Source organism: Anopheles coluzzii, chromosome 2 (genome assembly GCF_943734685.1).
Source record: "Anopheles coluzzii chromosome 2, AcolN3, whole genome shotgun sequence".
Taxonomy (NCBI): domain Eukaryota; kingdom Metazoa; phylum Arthropoda; class Insecta; order Diptera; family Culicidae; genus Anopheles; species Anopheles coluzzii.
The window spans coordinates 95,102,758-95,115,422 of record NC_064670.1 but is presented as its reverse complement, the minus strand read 5'-3'; the positions used below and the strand labels follow the sequence as shown (position 1 = coordinate 95,115,422).

Here is a 12,665-nt window from a genome sequence, read left to right as displayed (position 1 = left end):
AAGGAACATTGATTTTATGTTTCTTAATGAAACTTGTCAACAATTGTTGATTTTATCACTTAATATGGTTTTAATTTTTTTTAAAAACGACGGACGTTTAAAACGACGGACAGGACGTTTTTCCTAACAACGCACCACCACCATGGGGAAAACGCACTGACTAGTGCATTCTGACCCGATCTACTGAGTGCATTATGTGCCCGGTCATAGTTGAAAACATTTTCGATTAAAATGCGAGTAAGTCTATCTACTTATCGAAACATTTATGTGCGGTTTGAAGATCTGATTTTAAAATAAAGGTTTTTGGACTTTTATCCCTTTTCGGAGCGGTAATTTTAACAAATGGTTTGTTTTGATAAAATCAATATGTACCCAAACCGAAGAGGTGTTGTTAATTAATTAATTTTTTGATTTATTTATTTATTTATTTTGGTAATTTATAGCTTTTCCGTGCATGCTGAGCTGTATAACTCTCAGATCGACCATGTTTTAGTTCGCTCTTGACTGCTTCTTTCTCGATCAAAACGCGATTTTGGTCATAGAAAATCAGGAAAGGTAGGGTTTTGCTTCAGAGTGGCATATTACTCCAGCAACCCTTACAGTGTGGCTTCAAATACTTTGTTGCGAGCACCTTCATCAATATCTAGTGCGTCTTGGTCACCTCCTGTGTTGGGTAAATGCATATTTACCATCACCAATGAAGCACCACCTCGGCAATTTGATAACATTGTTGCTACTGTACTTTTTTACTGTTAGTGATGTTTTATTTATAAACTATAAAACATTTGAACATTATCATAACCATTGAGTGATCCTCGGCTTTCTTCACAAAATACGTTTGAAGAGATTACTTGTAACTATCAGTGTAATATAGATTTCTTCACGGTGAGTTTTTGTGGATTTAACTTTACCAGCATTTTGAACTGATTTAAACAGTTGGCGACTTTGGCGATAGCCAGACCGGCCTACCACACGTTAGGAACCTGAACATAGTTACGTTAGGAACCTGAACACTGTTTTCCTCAGGATACATTCTCAATCTGCTAGCTTAAAAATGACTATCAACCAATGTTTTTTCTTTTCCTCAAAATAGTACGTTTATTATATGATCATCTCATATTTATTAATTTAAATCTTCAAAAATATTCCTACACCCATGGCAAAGCTGCTTCATAAGCACGCGCTCTTCACCCTGGTCGTCTTCACCGTTTACCGCACGTTCCGCATCCAATTCCATTTGCTTGGACTTTAGCAAAATATCCTCATGGCTGCAGGCGGCATTAATCCGGGACGAAACGAGGCGCGAATATTCGGTAGCAAACAGCGTTTTCGAACCTCGATAGTCTAAGGCAGCACCGCAGAAACGGCAACACTCTCCCGACGGCCGATCGTCCAATGTGAGCGTTCTGTCAAACAGGGCAAGAAAATCCTCGCTTTCGTCTTGCCGTTCCGATGTTCCATCGCCGACGGCGGGACCGTTTCGTGCTGCTTTCGGTGCGTCCAATTTATCACCGGTTCGGTACACGGTCGATACCGTCGACGGGAAGCTTTGCATCAGATTGTCGATAAACTTGGCGGTCAAATTCTGCAAGCTTGGCTTATCCTCGAAGTGTTTGGCGGGCGAGTAGGACAGCAATGGTTGCTCGCTGTACTGCAAATAGTTGCTAACCTCGTCCGGATTGAGGTCGCGTATTGGTCGTACCAGCTTCACCGTATTATAGCGATCATCACAGAAGGCTACATCCTGCGCAAGGGAACATCCACGACCAAGAGCCACATTCGAGAGTAGCGTTTTGGCCAGATCGACACCAATGTCGGACAGGAAGACGTAGGCACACTGGAGGGCATGGCCGATTTGACGATACGTTTGTTTGCGCACCTGCTCCAGTAGATCCTGCTTGGACGAAACCGATCGGACCGCATCCAACACCTGCAGCAGTCGCGCTTCATCTTGCTCAAAACCGGCCGGTGAAAAGGCGCCGTCAAACGTAAGGGCAACGTGCCGCGAAGAACCACACACGGTATAGTACGCCGGGAAGCTCTCGAACTGCTTGAACACCTGTAATCGCTCCGCCAGCTGTTGTAATCTTGCTTCCGGTGTGTTTCCAACGAAATCGTCATCGACGTACAGTAGGACCGGTACTATCCGTAGCTGCTTGAACGCATCCTGCACCAGCCCGAACCGTACCATATCGAGCAGGGTCACGTTCGCCGGCTCTCCGGTAAGGATGATGAGTACGCGCGATCCACGGCGCACGATTTTTGTGGAACCCAGCGAAGCCCGAAACTTGTGCCGCACGTAGTTGAGAAAGCAAACCCGACACTGCGGTTCCTTCTGGTTGAGCTTCAAAACGGCCTGCTCGGTGTTGCATTTGCGGCACAGCTCATTACCGCCCAGCTCCGGCTGCGGTGTGTCCTCCTTCATGGCGTGTGCACCGCCCTCGTCACCAAAGTCGTCCTCTACGATACTGCACATGCTGGCCAGCAAGCGTCTAAAACCGAGAAACAATGCTGTATAAATTCGTCTTTTCCGTGCTAGCTTTGCACAACGTGGGATAATTTCTCGTTGGCGAACGGCGAAACGTAAACAACAACAAACCGCATGCTGCTGGTTGTCACTTTGACAGCGCACTCGACGACTGTCAAGCGGGGTCCCGATTTATTGTAAACAAAGTGCGTTCAAAAGCCGGCCTGGGAACAGAAAAATAATCCCTTTGCTCAAGGATAATTTTCGTGTTTTTTAATTGTTTCTTAGTTTGTATACACACTCAATACTCGCCATGCTGTTTCGTGCATTTCACCGCAAACTCCACCGGACGTTGCGTCTGCTCGGGACGGACGCCAAACTCCCGCCCGTAGTTGGCACGGAAAAGGTGAAGGAACTGTTGGAAAATGCGGCCACCTTCGACGATATTAAACCGACCGGCGGGGGGACGGACAGCGAGTGGGCCACCCTGCCGTACGTGGCCGGCACGTACATCAGCCGCGATCAGTCGAAAAAAGCGAACCGACCAAAGATTGACCCGCGGGAAACGAACGTCATCCTCTTCCCGGGCCAGGGCACCCAGTACGTCGGCATGGGCTCGAAGCTGCTCAAGTACCCTGGGGCGCGCGACATTTTCGCCCTCGCCAACGAGGTGCTCGGGTACGATCTGCTCAAGATCTGCATCGAGGGACCGAAGAGCAAGCTCGACCAAACGAAGTACTGCCAGCCGGCCGTCATGGTAACGTCGCTGGCCGCGCTCGAACAGTTGCGCGAGGAGCGGCCGAACGCGATCGAGAACTGCTTCGCCACGGCCGGCTTTAGTTTGGGCGAGCTGACCGCGCTCGTGTTTGCCGGTGCGATACCCTTCGACAAGGGCCTGCGGTTGGTGCAGATCCGGGCGGAAGCGATGCAGCTCGCGAGCCAGCAGGCAAAGGGCGCGATGGCGACGGTACTGTTCGGTGCGGACGGCCGCATCGGTGAGGCGTGCAAGGAAGCACTGAACTGGTGCATCGAGAAGGGCATCGAAGGGCCGGACTGTCGGGTGGCGAACTATCTGTACCCCGGGTGTAAGGTGCTGGCGGGTAACGAGGAAGCGTTACGCTTTCTCGAGGCGAACGCGAAACGGTTCAACATACGGCGCATCAAGAGGCTGCCCGTTAGTGGTGCCTTCCACACGGAGCTGATGCAGCCGGCGGTGGAACCGTTTGCGGCGGCACTGAAGAAGATCCGCGTTGAGGATCCGATCATCAGCGTGCACTCGAACGTGGACGGGAAGTGTTACAAGAGCGCCGGGCACATTGTGGGCCAGCTGCCGAAGCAGATCGTGCGGCCGGTCAAGTGGGAGCAAACGTTGCACATCATGTACGAGCGGAAGCAGGGCGAACATTTCCCACGGACGTTTGAGTGTGGACCGGGTCGGGGGTTGAAAGCGATCCTGAAGCAGGTCAATGCGAAGGCTTGGGACACGACGCTGAATGTGGAGGCGTAATCGGAGGCAACCCGATTGGGTGGGGATTGGAGTAGAGTTTAGGTTGATAGAGAAATAAAAAGGTTGTACAAAATCGCTAATGGGATGTCTTTGTTTGGCTTTAAAATTCACAATTACAGAGCAATGATCCTTCAGGATCGTCTTGTCCCGCACGTCGAAGAGAAAGTCGGAAACTATCAAAGAGGATTCCGAAACGACCGAAACGAAGACGACCGTTCCGGGTCAACCACCGACCAGATCGTCACTATGCGGCAGAACTTGGAGAAGATGGCTGAATACAGACACGACACATACCATCTGTCCATTGACTTCAAAGCCGCATATGATAGCATAACCAGGGTAAAACTGTACGACGCTATAAGTTCTTTTGGAATCCCGGCCATTCTGATAAGGCTAGTTAGAATGACTATGACCAACGTCAATTGCCAGATGAAGGGGGATGGAAAACTCTCAAGACTTTTTACTACCACAAAAGGTCTGCGCCCGAGGGACGGGCTTGCCTGTCTCCTATTTAACTTGGCCCTAGAGAGGGCCATCTGTGACTCGAAGGTGGAGACTTTTGGGAACCATGTTTTATAAGTCAACCCAGATCCTGGCATACGCTGATGATATAGACATCATTGGTCTGCGGCTCTCCTATGTAGCAGAAGCTTACCAAGGGATCGTGCTGGCGGCAGAGAACCTCGGATTGCAGATAAACTAGGCAAAGACCAAACTAGGTGGCAACATCAGCGGCCTACTAATAAATAACCAGAACCTACGTAGGCGTGACGTACATATAGGTGAACGCACTTTAGAAGTCGTCCCGCAATTCGCCTATCTAGGGTCAAGGGTCAGCAACGCCAATAGCATGGAAGCTGAGTTGCGCGCAAGGATGCTGGCTGCCTGAAAAATCAGTTCACCTCAAAGAACCTGTCGCGATGGACGATGCTAGGATTATGTAGTACCTATATAGTACCGGTATTACATACGCCTCTGAGACATGGACACTGTCCAAATCTGACGAAACCCTCTTAGCCGCGATCGAGAGGAAGATGCTCAGAAGGATACTTGGCCCCGTATGTGTGGAAGGTCAATGGATGAGCTCACTGTCGTGCAGCGTATCAAGTTCGCCAGGCTCCGGTGGACTGGACATTTTGTATGCATGGAAACGGACGACCCAGTTCGTAAAGTCTTTTTAGGCCGTCCACAAGGACAGAGGAGGCGTGATAGGCTCAAACTGAGATGGCAAGATGGCGTGCAGGCGTCCGCCATTAAGGACGGGATAATGGTCTGACAGACGAAGGGGGGTTGAGCCGTGAGTGGTTTCGAACACTCCAGAGGCAGGCCAAGACCGCAAAGCGTTTGTTGCGCCGGATAAGTAAGAGCAACGAGGGAATAGTTTGTATTTTAATACTTTTATTCCGGTATCTGATTACATGCTAAGTACATATATTTACACCAACAATCGTCTTACGGTCTTCCACGTGATTAAAAAAAGAAATACATCCTTTACCGGTCTGCATCCACTCCATGCGCAATTCTGCGCAAATAAAAAAAACGCACGCTGGTGTTCCGCAAAAGCAAAAAATAAAATGCGCAACGCTTGAGCGCACCTATCTATCTACGCCGGCAGCAGATCGAAATCGTCGTTCACGTTCACCATCGGCACGTACGTCTCGTCGATGAACGGTTTCGCCTTAAACTCGCACAGCAGATGCTCCTTCATCTTCCACTCCCAGTCCATCTTCTGCACCGCGTGCAAGCTTTCCGCCTCGTTGTGGTGGCGCAGCAGCATCGCCTCCTTGATCTTCTCCCACTTGTCGTCCACGTCCTGCAGCCAGCTCAGGAACAGCCGCCCGTTGTACCGGCTGCGCGCGTTCCGATCCTTTTCCTCCTGCTCGGGCGTGATGATGTTGTACACCTCCTCGTCCTTTAGGATGGTGCAGACGGAGAACGGGAGCGACTGGTTCGCGAGCGCCCTGGCCGCCCGCCCGTGCACCCGCAGTATCTCCTGCTCGACCGCCAGCACCAGCTTCTCCTTCTCGACGATGTGCTGCATGCGCAGCTTGTGGCGCTCCTTCTCCTGCGCCTGGAACATCTCCTTCAGCGAGGGTGGCAGCGTGGCCGGCACCTGGACGTTCGGTTCGGTCGGCGTTTTGCCGGCCAGCGCGTACGTGCACCGGTTCATCAGGTAGTCCTTGAAGCCCTGCGGCGGCTTCGGCTGCACCGGGAACAAGCTCTTCTGGCGCCGCTCGATCTGCTTGCGTATGTTCAGATACATCTGGTAGCAGTTCGTGATCGGCTGATCGTGCGGATGGACGTCGGGCGTTTCTTCGCGCGCTTCCTTCTTGTCCTCGCTCGCCGTTGCACCCGCCCCGGAGGTGGAGGAGGAGGAGGAGGATGAGGAAGCGGAGGAACCCGCTGAACCGGCGGGAGCGGTGCCGGAATTGCTGCCAGTGCCGGTCGCATTGCTACCGGCCGCCGCACCGGACGAGGCAGTAGCGGCGGATTGGTCTTTGTTCGTTTTGATTTTCCGCTTGCGCGGATGGACGGACGATTCGGAGGTGGAGGAAGAGGAGGACGAGGAGGACGATGAGGATGAGTTGTTGTTTTGTGTCGGCCCCGTGCCGGACGATCCTGTTCCATTGCCGCCTGCAGACGATTGCCCACCGGATGAGGCCGCTCCCGATGCTCCTCCACCCGATCCATCGCCCCGGGCAGTGGAGTTGGAGGATGAACCGGTTCCATTTGTTCCACCGCCCGTTCCGGTTCCAGCGGAGCTATCGTTTGATCCACTATTACCCGTCCCCGTTCCTCCCGTGGCACCAGTCACGTTGGTGGGGCTTTTTGGATTGCCGCCCGTTCCCGTGCCACCAGTCGATGAGCCATTATCACCCTCTCCTGTCGCTGTCGCTCCCGCTGGACTGTTTGTCTGCGTCGAACGACCTCCTCCTTCACCCGCACCACCGGACGTGCCTCCTCCACCTCCCCGCTCCGTCGCATCACAACCGCCGCTGGACATCGGCGAGGGCGAACCACTGTTGCCCTGCTGCTGCATCTGCGGCGACGAATTGTTCGACCGATCGACACCGGACGTGTTGCCATCCTTGGCGGAGCTGTTGCTATTGCCGCCACGGTGCGAGCTGCGCAACACACGCTGCTGCGTCCGCTCATCCTTGCTGGTGCCGCTCTGGGAGGGATTTTTCTCGTCCGAGCTTTTCGAATCGGCCGGGCTAGCGCTGCGGGACGAAGTGCTTTCCTTGTCCGCCGTCGAGTCGTTGCTGCAAAATAGGAAAAAGAGATTAGAATGCCTAGACACAACGTTACCTCCAGCATCGCCTTACCTGTTCGAGGACGCCACCACGTACGGCAGCGCGGCATGGTTGCGCGTCGACGCGTTCTTCCCGTTGCGCGTGTTGCCACCGACTTCCGCGTCGCCGGCCGCGCTCTGCTGCGGAATGACGATCTTGAGGGGCGGCACCTTGGGACCGCTGAAGCCACCCCCAAAGCCACCCTCACCGCCGCCCTTCCCATTGCCGCCGTCCTCGACGCCGCCCATCAGGGTGCTTTCTCCGTCGCTGTCATTACTGCTGCTCGTACCGGACGATCCACCCTTGCCTGCGGCCGTCGATCCACTGGCCGCCGTCCCCCCGATCGATCCAGTAGTCCCACCGGAACCGGTGACGTTTGTACCTGCCGCTGCCCCGCTTGCCATACTGCTTCCGCCCCCGGCGCCAACACCTCCCTGGGACGGTTTGGGGCTTGCGCAGGGACTCTTCCGATCCAGCGCACCCTTCGCCGACAGTCCGAGCGTTTTCGCCGACACTACACCGCCCGCCGCCTTGCCACCCTTCTCCTGGCGGGGCGTAGAGCCTCGGCTACCACCCGTGCCCGATTTCCCGCCGGACAGGCTGCCGGAGGAAGCTGTATCCTTTCCCGCACCACTGCCGACGCCACCGAGCCCTCCCAGCGGGTCAGCATCTTTGCGCTTTTTGCGCTTCGTCTCATCCTCGTTCGTTGGGCCGCCGTCATCGCCGCCATCGTTAAGCTCGGAAAAGGGTCGCTTCGGTACACCGGAAGTGGAGGAAAGGCTGCCACCGCTGCCAGGCCCATGATCCGCACCGCCACTGCCCGAACCATCCTTCTGCTTATCGTCCGCCGCGTGATGATGGCCCAGCGCTAGCGGATCGTCCCGCGACGAGCCACCGTGATGATGGTCGTGCGCGTCGTGATGGTGTGCCCCGTCGCCCGTCTTATCGCCCGATCCTTTCTTGCCGCCGCCGCCGCCGCCACTAACCTCCTTCTCGTCGCTCGAGCTCGAGCTGGAATCTTTCGGGGTGGATTTAAATTCGTAAATATCGTCCTCGTCCTTATCCTTCGCGCTGGCGCTACCGCCCAAACCCGCATGCTCACCGGCATGGTCATTGTCCTGGTGGGTGTTACCCATCGTGTTGCTGTTACTGCTGTTGCTATTGCTGTTTCCGTGCGTTCGCTTGCCGGAACCGGGTCCACCGCCACTGCTGCCGGTGTCAGCGGACGAGTTGGCCGACTTCTTCATATGCGGCCCGTGGTGCCGGGAGGAGACGGCATTGTCTGGTGAAGAGAGGAACGAAATCAAAGATTAATAAAAGTCCTAAATGTGTGGGGTTTTATGGACCACACCACCAAGCGTAAAAGCGTTCTGTAATGCGGCGACGGATATTTCTGTAATAAACTTTTGCATGCCAACCCGACCGACCGACCGATCTCGTTCGCCCCGTCTTCAAGATGCTGATATGGGCTTTAGCGCTCGGTGAACCTTTATCGCTAAATACTATTTGCTTTCCCTTCCCGTTTTTTTTGCAACAACCGATAGCGTTTCTCTTGGATGGTGGAGAATTATTTACACACGCAAACAAGCAAAAAAAAAAAAAAACACGGCTACAATAACTCCCTACCGGCTCCGGCAAAATAAAACAACATTATTCTCTGACTCATGGCACATGGCGTTGCGTGAACATACACACGCAAACACATACACACACAGAGCCGGAGTGATATCCTCCGTAATAAGTAATGAGGGCAGGCAAACAATCCGAGCAAACGGCGGCAACAGCCAGCAGGGACACCAAAGCCACCACGTGACGAACGCAGCGCGGCGGTGGCAAAGAAAACCGCGAAACTCTTCGCTAACTTCCACCTCCTCTCTCGCCCGCTTTCTATCACGATACAATAACCAACAAACCCGCGGGTGAAGCGATAATATTTGTTCTATTTTAGCCGTTTTGCTTTTACACCGACACACTGCCGACGCCACAACGGGCGAGCGAGAAGAAAGAGAAAGAGCTTCGACAAGTGAGTTCGAGGGGGGAGGGGGGAGTGGAGTTCGATGGCCCCATCCTCGAGTCCCATCGGGAGGGATAAAAGAAGAAGGGGAAGTGGATCGAGATCGAAGGAAAATATTTAATGTTGCTTGCTCGTCGCGCCACCAACGCGCGCGGCCCCCGGCTGGCGGAGATCTTTGCGTGAGGGTCGTCGTCGTCGTGGTTCCCCAGTCTGCTCTTCTTGAGATACGCCGCTTTATCCCCGGCGGGTGGTGGTGGCCGCCTCTCTGTTTAATGATATCGACAATCGATGATGAGCTACGTTTGTGTGTTTGTGTGTTAGTGTTAGTTTTATGTTCAGAGTGGCCCAATATACGGTTTCAATCTCAGTACAGAGAGAGAGAGAAAGAGACGTGTTTATTTTTTGCCATCATTAAATGCATCATCAAAATGATGGTGATATTGGTTCATAGCGTAGTAAAAAGGTTATGATAGAGGCCGGTCGAAACGTTCTAATGGCAGGGATTTATCCAAGTTGGACCTAGCAGGATGGATGACCATTCCATGATCTCCCTTTCGAAAGGACACAGCGACACGGCGACACTATTCATTCCGTTCACTGTTTTATGTTGCTTATTATAATAAATAGTTCCTTGCTGATTGGCAAAAAACACGTTTCTCAGACAACACAGGCAACAGACACGCCAATAAACACGCATCCCCATAAATCATCGTTTTATGTTGTTTTTTTTTTTGCAAAATTCGTCTCTGAAGCTGTGTCAAAAACGTTTGTGCTGTGTGGCTAGTAGTAGTTGCGCAAATACTGCTTCAAAAATTTGGAATGTGTTTTTTTTTTGGTTTAAGACGGATCTTTGAAGTGTCTTGAACTCGTTTGCAAAGAAATGCCAAAGACACCCAAGGACCACCGTGAAGGAGAGCTGCGCACAGTTTCTCTGTTCCGGCACAGGATGCGCGACCTGCGCTTTACTACCCCTTCTACACTCTGGTTTATGTCTTCTTGGCTATATTGAACTGCTGTATTGGAAACTATTCGCTGCAACGTTACAGACCCGGGAAGGCTCATAAAACCGAGAGACACACACACACACACCGCAGATATGCATGTTAAGCTTCTTTTTTTTACTGCCATTCATCCTTCAAACACTCATCACTGCCTTCCATGCGCAGGCTCCAAGGATCAGTGCAACGACGGATCAGCTCCCACGGAGTCCAGAGGGCGAATATGCAAGCATTGCCACGGGGTCGTCGCCGGTAAAATTTTACGACCACGTGGAGAGCAGTAGTTGGTTCGCTTCATGCACATTGCCCTAGCAACTCTGCTGTTTCTGCAAAAGGTGCAAAAGAGAGGGCACGGTGCGTTTCCATGGCCAACTATTCGATACGGTTTTAAACGCAAACCACCGTTTTATTGCCTGTTTTTAACCGTCTTCGTCGCCACAGAGCGCGCATTGCCGTCGCCATGCGTAAAACCGTTTCTCGGCTGTTCTCAGAGAAGGGGGGAAAAAGTGGCAACAAGAAAAATGTAAGACTCGAGACGAACTAACGAAAGGATAACAAATTTATGTTCCAGGAAGCTCGTCTGTGCATGTGAGCCGTTTTTCCTCTGCAAAAGTATATTATTTTCTAGCAATAACATCACCGAACCAAGGCCAACTTGGATTGGATTTGGACTTCTGAGATGTTGATGGTTTCCCAACAAACCAAGGACATTTCAAGGGATTTAACGATCTTCCTCTTTCGTGCGAAACACCACCAATGCAATGTTCCTGCATCATTTTCCATTTGATGGTTGTATGTAATTTCAGAACAAATTTAAATTTAAATTGGCATATTTTTTAAGACCCTCGCAATAGCAATATAACCGGCCGCCAGTGCAGTATCAATCGCTTTTTAACGATCGGTTTTTGTGCATCAGTCAGCGGAGAGATCGTTTCGGCAAAATCATAAGCAATGGGGCTTGATTAGAGCACGATTTCTACAGATTTATAGCTCTCCAGAGATTGGCAACATCATAACTTCGGTCATATAGTTTATGAGACTCGCTCGGTCGCAATTAATCGATTGCGTTTCGTGTGAGAATCGACATTGGAGAATACGGATATGCAGCACGCCCATCTGTGCATCTTCTGGTGCATTTTTATTGCACCTCATCGTGTGTTGTTGTGTGTGACTGATAGGCTTAAGGCTTCTCTGTCTCCTGTCCGCACAATCCAGCTCCATTTAGTCCTTCTTACTAAAAAAGGCAAAATCCAAAACCGACCCTTAGGATCGCCTTTCGGAACATGCACACATCGCTCGCGCACAAAAGGTGAAAAGTTTTACGACACCATTTTGCACAAATTATCCATCCAACACTGGACAATAACCTCTCACACACACACGGATCCGTCCGTCTAACTGCAGAAAGGCATGGGACGACATTAAGCAGCGCAAATGAAATTCGCCGCGTGCAGTAAAAATGAGTTAGAGAGCCTTTGGAGTTGCACCGAAGAAGGAGTTTGGATTTATGATGCTAGTAGGACCCATAGTCGGGCCCCATCACCAACACCACTGCCGAGGAGGACAACGACGGCGACGACGACCATATATCCATCTCAGAGCCGCGTACAGCCATGGAAGCAGAACTAATAATTTAATTTCATTTTATGGTGGACGGCTGGCTCCATCCATCCAGCAATACCGTCGTGCGCTCTCGGATTTGCATAACGCTTTTTTATGGGTTTTAAACTGTTCGAGCTTTTCAATATAGGTAAAAACTTTGACATGGCGGTACGCTAGAGTGTGAATTTTGTGAGGGCAACCGAGCTGGGGCGAGTTTTGGAGCGAATTTTGGGAGGACATTGGCAAAGCTAAGATATCTTCTGAGATATGTTAAAGATATCATTGGAAATGACGTCAGAAATTTCTACTAATGACGCTGACTAGGACATATCTTGTCAAGATCTCCAATCCAATCGCCTCAAGATGTTACGACCCATTCCAAATAAGTGTCATGATCGTTTAACGCACAAGGATGAACGAGATAAAGGCCATTTACTTTGAATTCTTCTTGACACAACTTGGCTAAACACATTTCGTACCACGGTGAGCTTTCACAATAGCTTCCAGGGATTGGCTATCCCAATTTCACAATAGCTTCCAGGGACTGTTGGCTGCTGTCATTTGCAAATCTTATTATACATCCAACCTTTCCAACAACTCCAATTAGACAAGAGCAAATGAATTTACCTTTAACTATAGTTCGGACCATTGCCTATCATTTCCATCACAGTCTCAAATAACAAGCGCCAGAGGAAGACATTTCCCATTCCACGATAACAACTTCCCCGGAGACTCCTCGTGCCATAGATATCGTCGGACAGGAAACGAGCAGTACGCACCTCGT

At 51.4% G+C, this 12,665-nt stretch overlaps 3 protein-coding genes across 12 annotated transcripts in view; 1 reads left to right on the top strand and 2 right to left on the bottom strand.

The window, feature by feature from the left end:
• Window positions 1-1,061: 1,061 nt before the first annotated feature.
• LOC120951152 (cytoplasmic tRNA 2-thiolation protein 2) lies at window positions 1,062-2,579 on the bottom strand. The gene has a single exon (XM_040369700.2). The coding sequence runs from the start codon at window positions 2,474-2,476 to the stop codon at window positions 1,124-1,126; it is 1,353 nt and encodes a 450-aa protein (XP_040225634.2). The 5' UTR covers window positions 2,477-2,579; the 3' UTR covers window positions 1,062-1,123.
• A 95-nt stretch (window positions 2,580-2,674) lies between these two features.
• On the top strand, window positions 2,675-4,054 carry LOC120951153 (probable malonyl-CoA-acyl carrier protein transacylase, mitochondrial). The gene has a single exon (XM_040369701.2). The coding sequence runs from the start codon at window positions 2,781-2,783 to the stop codon at window positions 3,972-3,974; it is 1,194 nt and encodes a 397-aa protein (XP_040225635.1). The 5' UTR covers window positions 2,675-2,780; the 3' UTR covers window positions 3,975-4,054.
• A 1,298-nt stretch (window positions 4,055-5,352) lies between these two features.
• The window catches only part of LOC120947615 (ankyrin repeat domain-containing protein 11-like), a 39,540-nt gene continuing 32,227 nt past the window's right edge, over window positions 5,353-12,665 (bottom strand). For 8 of the 10 annotated variants that reach the window (XM_040363081.2, XM_040363080.2, XM_040363083.2 and 5 more), the window contains 2 exons: window positions 7,301-8,549; window positions 5,353-7,237 (listed from right to left, as the gene is read on the bottom strand). In XM_040363081.2, coding sequence (XP_040219015.2) covers window positions 5,578-7,237; window positions 7,301-8,549 — 2,909 coding nt within the window. In that variant the 3' untranslated portion in view covers window positions 5,353-5,577. Of the gene's footprint in view, window positions 7,238-7,300; window positions 8,550-8,618; window positions 9,918-12,665 lie in introns of those variants that run through there. The other 2 variants (XM_040363082.2, XM_040363088.2) reach the window with 2 other exon arrangements.

What these genes read in the sequence shown, in the direction of transcription:
- LOC120951153 (XM_040369701.2), top strand. Translation starts at nt 2,781, where the DNA reads ATGCTGTTTCGTGCATTTCACCGCAAACTCCACCGGACGTTGCGTCTG.
- LOC120951152 (XM_040369700.2), bottom strand. Translation starts at nt 2,476, where the DNA reads ATGTGCAGTATCGTAGAGGACGACTTTGGTGACGAGGGCGGTGCACAC.